General features: G+C 42.4%; 1 protein-coding gene across 1 annotated transcript; it reads left to right on the top strand.

Annotated features, from left to right (window-relative positions):
• Nucleotides 1-2030: 2030 nt before the first annotated feature.
• Nucleotides 2031-4979, top strand: LOC106520089 (uncharacterized; the record flags this gene model as incomplete). The annotated part of the gene is given in 1 exon segment (XM_014012020.1): nucleotides 2031-4979. A coding segment is annotated over 1 exon segment (1677 nt). The 3' UTR covers nucleotides 3856-4979.
• Between the last annotated feature and the right edge of the window lie 3963 nt (nucleotides 4980-8942).

Below are 8942 nucleotides of genomic sequence, written 5' to 3'. Positions count from 1 at the left end.
CTACGATACTCATTGCCAAAGTCTTGGTCATAATAAAGGTGATGGTGAATATTAATATTTAATGAATAAAAGAACAGCAATCCTGATGTTAGACAACATAAAGACAGCTTATCATTTTGTGTGAAACAACACCCAGATTCTGAGGAACAACAGGAGAAGGAAAACAACGCTGCACATAAGTATCCAGAAAAACCTCATGATTTTTCATTCATGAGAAGACCCCACACTACCACACCTTCTCTTATAGTACATTCTCAACATTCACAGTTTTCAGATAAATCTGATATGAACAACTTGGCCATTTACATGGCACATCGTGAGCTCTTATCTTCGGGGATGACCAAGTTTGATGATCATTCTAAAAATTATAGAAGTTGGAAATCAACTTTTAAGAATGTCATACAAGGACTGAATCTCACAAGCCATGAAGAACTTGACCTGTTAATAAGAGGGTTGGGGCCACAGTCATCACAACAGGTGAAAACGATCAAAGCCGTACACGTCAGTGACCCTTCTGCTGGGCTCAGAATGGCATGGATGCATTTGGAAGAATGTTATGGGACATCCGAAATGATTGAAAATGCTCTTTTGGACAAATTAGAGAAGTTTCCCAAGATTGGTAARAGAGACTCTATTAAGTTAAGAGAACTTGGTGATATTTTGAGAGAATTAGAGTCTACAAAATTAGAAGGTTTTCTACCGGGACTTTCCTTCTTAGATACATCTCGGGGTATTAACCCAATAGTGGAGAAACTGCCATATGGCCTTCAGGAGAAGTGGATGACTCAAGGTAGTTTGTACAAAATGCAAAACCTAGTCCAGTTTCCTCCATTTTCATTTTTCACTGACTTTGTCTGTAGAGAGGCATACATTCGTAATGATCCAAGTTTTGCACTGAACACAGCGACCATGAATGCAACAAAGTCTGCCAACCCTGCAAGGAGTTATCTTCATTCTAAAGGTCATGTATCCTCTCATAAGACATCCATCACATCAACACCTGCTACTAAGTCTACAGAAGTCAACAGCAGTCGGTCAGACATGGACAAGCAGTGCCCTATCCAKAGGAAGCCACATCCTCTTGGACGATGTAGAACCTTTCGGGCTAAAACACTAGAGGAACGRAAAATATTTCTTAAGGACAGTGGGATTTGTTTTAAATGCTGCTCTTCAACTGATCATGTGGCWAAAGACTGCAGCATAGTTGCACGGTGCAAAGAATGTGACAGCAACAAACATGTCACAGCTCTTCATCCAGGACCAGCTCCATGGAATGCTAAGAGCTCTGAGTTAGAGCATGGCGGGGAGAGAAGTGTGGAAGACTCCACTGATATTATCTTGAAATGCACTGAAGTTTGTGGTGATACTAATACTTCTCGCTCCTGCTCTAAAATCTGTCTCATAAAAGTGCATCCAAAAGGACAACCAGAAATATCTATCAAAGCCCACGTAGTGCTAGATGACCAGAGCAACCGATCACTGGCTCGACCAGAGTTCTTTGACTTGTTTAATCTTGAGGGCATGGATTCTCCTTATATTCTTRGGACATGTGCGGGAGTTACAGAGATGTCAGGAAGAAGAGGAACCGGATTTGTTGCTCAGACCTTGGATGGAAGTTTTAATGTGCATCTACCTACCCTTATAGAGTGCACTCATATGCCAGATGACAGGTCTGAGATACCTACTCCTGAGGTRACAAAACACCACCCTCACCTTGAGTCTACTGCTCATCTCATTCCTGAGCTAGATCCTAATGCTCAGATCCTCCTTCTTCTTGGGCGAGACATCTTGCAGGTACATAAGGTGAGGGAGCAACGCAATGGTCCGAACAATGCTCCCTACGCTCAACGGCTCGACTTWGGYTGGGTTGTAGTTGGAGATMTCTGTTTAGGTGCAGCTCACAAGCCAAAGGAYGTCATTACYTACAAGACTTARATTCTGCAAAACGGCRGTCACTCTCACTTTAKCCKTTGTCCTAATCATATTTCCATAAAGGAAAAACTTGCCAAAAATAAAACAGAAAAATCTCCAAGTTCTCCAAGGCAGCAATGCATTCAACTATTCAGCGAGCCAATTCAAACTGACTGCGACAGTTCACTGGGTAATAAGATCTTTGAGAGGACAGATGACGACCACAAGGTTGCTCCATKTATTGAAGATAGACAGTTTATCAATCTAATGGACAAAGAAATGTTTTTGGATGATYCCAATAACTGGGTAGCTCCCCTTCCCTTTCGTGTACCAAGACCACGCCTGCCTAGCAARAGGGAGCAAGCTCTTATCCGATTCACCAACCTATGTCGAACTCTGCAAAAGAAGCCAGAGATGAAGAGTCACTTTCTGTCTTTCATGCAAAAAATCTTTGACAGAGACCATGCTGAACTGGCTCCTCCTTTGCTTGATGGTGAAGAATGTTGGTATCTTGCCAGTTTTGGTGTCTATCATCCACGCGAGCCGGGTCAAATATGTGTAGTATTTGACTCCAGCGCAGCACATCTTGGCATCTCATTGAATGATGTGCTATTGACAGGACCAGACCTAAACAACAGCTTGCTTGGCATGTTGATGCGGTTTAGATGTGAACAAGTAGCTTTCATGACAGACATTGAGCAAATGTTCCATAGCTTCGTGGTTAGGGAGGATCACAGAAACTTCCTCAGATTCTTTTGGTTTAAAGACAACGACATGACCAATGAAACTGTGGAGTATCGCATGAAAGTTCATGTTTTTGGGAATCATCCATCTCCAACCATTGATATCTATGGGTTGCAGAGAGCAGCACTACATGGAGAAAAGGAGTTTGGCATTGAAGTAAAGCAGTTCATACACAGAGATTTTTWTGTTGATGATGGACTCAAGTCAATGGCTTCCGCAGCCCCAGCAATTCAGCTATTGAAGTCAGCTCAAGAGATGCTTGCTATCTCCAATCTAAGACTGCACAAAATAGCATCGAACTCTCCAGTGTTAATGCAGGCCTTTCCATCKACAGACCATGCAAGCGACTTAAAGGACCTCAACCTTGATGTTGACTCACTTCCTGTTCAGCGCAGCCTTGGTTTAAACTGGGATCTTAAGAATGACAGTTTCACTTTCACGGTAGCCAGAAGCAAGAAACCATTTACCCGAAGAGGTATGCTTTCAACCATCAACAGTCTATTTGATCCACTTGGCCTTGTAGCCCCCATTACTATTGAAGGGAAATTCCTATTGAGGCAGCTCACCAGTGATGGTTACACTTGYGACGAACCCCTTCCTCCAGAGAAAGAGACAGAGTGGATTGCATGGCAAGAGTCTCTACAAGACTTAGAAAASTTTCAAACTGGAAGAGTTTACACTGCAACCCCTTTCTCTTCTGCACAACGCAAAMAAATACATATTTTCTCTGATGCCTCCACAAAGGCCATTGCAGCTGTAGCCTACCTTAAGCTAGTTGACACAGAAGAGAAGTGCCATGTTGGTTTCATCATGGGGAAGGCCAAGCTGGCTCCAGTAACTGGCCATACAGTTCCCAGGCTTGAGTTGGGAGCCGCTGTCTTGGCAGTAGAAATAGCAGAACTAGTTGTGAGTGAACTAGACATCACCCCTGACTGCTTTATGTTTCATACAGATAGTAAAGTAGTGTTGGGGTACATTTATAATGAAACCAGGAGGTTTTATGTATACGTCAGCAACAGGGTTGAACTTATTAGAAGGTCCACGCTTCCTGAACAGTGGAAATATGTCCACACCAGTCAAAATCCTGCTGATGTAGCTACTAGATCAGTTCCTGCAAGACAGCTTTTAGCGACCAACTGGCTTACCGGCCCAGCCTTCCTAACACATTCTGGGGACACAGATCTGATTGAGGAAACATAATACAGCCTTGTAGAGCCAGATTCTGATGCCGAGGTTCGGTGTCACACGACTACAGTCTCAGTTTCTCATGGAGGTCTCGGTTCTCATCGCTTTGAACGATTCTCCATGTGGCTAACCCTTATCAGAGCTTTAGCAAATCTCATACATGTGGCCCAGACCTTTAAGTCAAGAAAGGCTGGCATGAAAACYGATTGTAATGGCTGGCATCACTGTGTTAAGTCTTATACAGCAGAAACACTACTAAAAGCAAAGACTGTCATTCTCAGGTGTGTGCAAAGGGAAGCATACCAAAGAGATGTCTTTTCTTTGGTGAAAGACAAGGATGTTCCTCACACCAGTACTTTGAAGAAGCTCAACCCTGTTCTTGATGACAACGGGCTTTTGAGAATAGGTGGACGACTCCAGCATGCACCTTTGGAAATGGAAGAAAAGCATCCTGTCATTGTTCCTAGATGCAGCCATGTTTCCACACTACTTATCAGGTACTATCATGAAAAAGTTGAACATCAAGGCAGAGTCTTCACRGAGGGAGCTCTTCGTACTGATGGTTTCTGGATTGTAGGTGCAAAGAAATCCATTTCTAGTAATCTACGTAAGTGTGTCACATGCAACAAGCTGTGAGGTAGACCTGCAGAACAGAAGATGGCAGATCTTCCACCAGACAGAGTCTGTACTGAACCCCCCTTTACAAACGTGGGTCTAGATGTGTTTGGTCCATGGACTATCTCCACATGCCGCACCCGGGGAGGTGCAGTACACAGCAAAAGATGGGCTGTGCTATTCACATGCCTAAGTGTTCGTGCAGTGCATATTGAACTTATAGAGTCAATGGATACATCGTTTCGTCAATGCTCTGCTACGCTTCTTTGCCATTCGAGGAACTGTAAAGGTGATCCGCTCAGACTGTGGGACAAACTTCAAGGGAGCCTGCAAGGAACTACAAATGCTATCACAAGAAGGGTCTAGTGTCACTAGGTATCTTAATGGAAAAGGATGCACATGGTTGTTTAACCCACCACACTCTTCTCACATGGGAAGAGTGTGGGAAAGAAAGATTGGGGTTTCCAGACGAATCTTGGACTCCATGCTTTCTCAGATCAGTCCTTCATGTCTCTCTCATGAAGTCCTTTCCACACTTATGGCTGAAGTTTCTGCTATAATAAATGCAAGACCCCTAACCCCAATCTCAACTGATGCAGAATCAGCTTGCCTTCTAACGCCAGCTATGATTCTAAKCCAGAAACTRTGTARGCCATTTCCTCCTCCGGGAACRTTRGAGACTGCAGATCTCTATCGGCAACAATGGAGACGAGTCCAGCACTTGGCCAATGTCTTTTGGACTAGATGGCGTAGAGAATATCTCTCAACTCTGCAAAGCAGAAGCAAATGGCAAAACAGTCAGCCAAACATCAAGGAAGGAGATGTGGTGCTACTTAAAGACGCTCAAGCCAAAAGGAACCAGTGGCCRATGGCTGTTGTCACCAAAGCTTTACAAAACAGCGATGGGAAGGTCAGAAGACTGGAGCTAAAGGTCAKCAAGGGGGGAACTGCCAAGTTTTTTCTTAGGCCAGTGACTGAAGTTGTATTACTTCTGTGTGCCTGAGTGTTTACTGTGTTATGTTGTAATTTTGAAGATAGTCTGTTTGGTTATAATCGTTTTGGTTAAGTTTTGATAGTGGTCTTGTGTCCAATACCAGACGGGGAGTGTCATGTAACCAAATCACTGCAGTCGTAACCAAATTGATGCAGTTTCTAAACCTGCCACTAGGAGCACTATAATGTTTGGGTTACATTATATCATTTCCTGTCAAGGGTGTTGTCATCACATGGAGGCCAGCGATTTTGTTTGTGAAAAACATGCATAGAAAGACTGAGTAAAATCTATTTGCATCCATCTATGTTGGGACATGGAGAAGCTTTGTTTGAGTAAGTTTTATGCATGATAATTTTAGTTTCATTCTGCCATGTGTAGCTTAGTTAACAATGGTATAATGCAGAATAATTGCACAATAGGTTAATTTTTATGTTTTTATTTACAGTTTCACAGTATGTTCTGGAAACATCGTAAGAAAGCAAGTCAATGAAGATGAAGACAAACAAGTAAACCGCTCTCAATTTTACTTCCACGTCTGGGTCATCATTCAGCTCTTTCAAGATTCAGGACATCTGTTTAGCTATCTGTCACTACGTGTAGCTCTACAAGTATGAGGACAGAATAATTATTGACCCGAAGGGTAGATATATAATATTAAATTTTTCTCTTCTTAGCCAAAAATACTGTATAGCAAGCATATATGGTCCAAAGTGGATGATACCTCATTTTTTCATGATTTCTTTTCTGTTCTATCAAATCACCTGGAAAGCTCACTGCTTCTTGGAGGCGATTTCAACTTTGGTCTATATAATAACATTGATAGGATGAATACGGCCGGAGCTCAGCGCAGTTGGCAATCCACAAACATAGTTAAACAATATATGAGTGATTATGGACTTTGCGATGCATGGCGTGCTCTTCACCCTGACAATAAAGAATGTGCATTCTTCTTACATGTTCATCACTCTTATTTTCGCCTAGACTAATTTTTAGTCAGCAGTTCATTGCTGACCAATATTTTAGACAGTGAGATACATCCTATTGCTGTCAGTGATCATGCACCAGTCTATTTAACCTTAGTTAATAAGAAAGAAATAAAAACAAACATAAATTGGAGATTTAATACATCATTGCTCAATGATGAACAGTTTTAAAAATATTTTAAAGAGGAATGGACATCATATGTAGAGTATAATGACTTATCAGGAACATCAGCATCTACTCTCTGGGAGGCAGGGAAAACAGTTATGAGAGGCAAGATAATATCATAAACAACAAATAAAAAGCAAAAAGAAATTGAACATATTCAGGAACTAGAGGAAGCCATCAAATTGTTAGGAACTTTGCAAGGTGAAGAAATACAGCAAAGAATGCGGAAGGCAAAATTAGAGTTAAATGAATATATAGACAAAAAACAAATTCTTGATACGACTTTGATTAGAAAATTTTGAACTTAGTAATAAATCAGGAAGTTTTTTTAGCTAACCAGCTTAAAATAAATAAAGAAAAACAACTATATCTGGTAGTAAAAACAAAACTGGGAATATAGTTTTCGATCAGGGAGAAGTAAATAATGTTTTCATAGATTTCTATCGAGTTTTATACACTCCGCAGATAAACCCTTCAGATAAGGATATTGAACAATTTTTGGAAAAAGTGTCACTTGCAAAATTATCCAGTAAACCAGTCTTTAGAACTAGACTCTCCAATAACATCAGCTGAATRYTGTGAAGCTGTTAAAAACATGCCGAACAAGAAAGCTCCAGGTCCGGACGAGTTCCCAGCAGAATTTTATAAAGAATTCTGGAATATTTGGAGAGGCGGGGCAAGATGGCGGAGGAGTGAGATGTGTGCCGCGTGGCTCCCGCTCCTATTTGTTCTGTTTGTGGTTCTATACTAAATTTCCTTGCTGTTTTGAACATTTGGTCCGTCCGGACTCGACCCCTGAGTGATTCTTGCCTGGAAGAATAGAAGAATGGTGACAAACTCGAGGAAAAGCAAACATTCTAGCTCGACGGCTGCTAGGCCTGACGCCGCCTTGGAGCTGACTACAGCTAAAGCCGGAGTTTCGGCGCCCTCCTCTCCCTCCCGCAGTGAGGCGGATGCACTCTCCTTGAGGTCTGACATTCTTGGCGCCATAAAAACCGATCTCTCAACTGTGATCAAATCCGAAATAAAAGTGGCTTTGGCTGAAGAGTTTACTCTTATTAAAGGGGAGCTGCAAGCGGTGAGAGCGGAGGTGGCTAACGGCACGATGCTACTGCTTGCAGATCTGGACCACGTGAAACAGAGCGTTAAAGAGGTGGAGGGCAGCTTGTCAACCTGGTCCGATGAGGTTGTTGCTTTGCGCACCATCGTGTTGGAACTGAAAGAAGAAGTCGTTGGGCTCAAAAAGAAGTGTGACGATATGGAAGGGCGCATGAGAAGGTGCAATGTGCGGATTATTGGAGTTCCDGAGACGCCAGAATCCAGCTCCACTTCAGCAGTGGCTAAACTGCTAGCAGAGGTTCTACAGATGGATAAAGAGCCACTGGTAGACCGAGCCCATCGCTCTCCAGGTGGAAACAGGTCAGGTGATAAGCCGCGGGTTATTGTTGCCAAGCTGCACTATTATCAAGAATCTGTGGAAGTACTGCTTCGGGCTCGGAGTCGTGGTCCTCTTCGTTTTAAAGAGACACCGATTATCATCACATCTGACTACACAGCAGCTGTGGCCAAGGCTCTAGTGGCGTTTACGGAGGTAAGGAGGCTTCTTCGCAACCGACGTGATGTTCGCTATGGCCTGCTTTTCCCTGCACGGCTCCGCATCTCTCATGGGGAGGAAAACAAGGAATTCCTGGATGCCAATAAAGTAATGGACTACGTTAAAAAGAGGATCATTTCGGCGACGGACAGTGAGGACCGGCCTTGACCGCAGGTCCAATCTTCATCGACCCATTATGACTGTCAGGTTGTAATGACCCTTTTAACTTTATGTCCCGCATTATATCTTGATTTAATTTTAGACATTATTCCGAGGGATGACATTCCTCTTTTTGTTCAATGTACGAGAGTTTCACAGGGGGTCTGTCCAGATCTTGGTTAGTGATTTATTTATCAGTGCTGCAAGGAGCATAAACAGTAACAGTAATAATACTTTAAAGTAAGGGAACCCCTTTTTTATATATTTTTTGTTATTGTTATTTAGTTGTGGCGGGAGTCCAGACGGAAGTAAGCCCCCCAGTATAAGCACAAATGTGTGGATTTTTTGTTTGTTGGGTTCTCAGTGTTCTTTTTTTTAGGAGAAAGGGGTGGGACTATACTGGATCTATTTGTTTTGAGAATGTCTTTTTCAGATTATTTTTTTGTGATGGTTTGTGGATATTGTACTACAGTCCGATTGACCATACATGAGCAGTTTTAATATTATTAGGTTCATCAACAGTCACCCAGTTAACTGTGTGAGTTGGAATGGGAAATCCCTCAATGGTCCAGTGAAATTTAGGAAAGTTAT

The sequence above is a fragment of the Austrofundulus limnaeus genome, unplaced genomic scaffold (assembly GCF_001266775.1).
Source record: "Austrofundulus limnaeus strain Quisiro unplaced genomic scaffold, Austrofundulus_limnaeus-1.0 Scaffold87, whole genome shotgun sequence".
Taxonomy (NCBI): Eukaryota; Metazoa; Chordata; class Actinopteri; order Cyprinodontiformes; family Rivulidae; genus Austrofundulus; species Austrofundulus limnaeus.
This window is presented reverse-complemented; position numbering and strand designations above follow the sequence as displayed.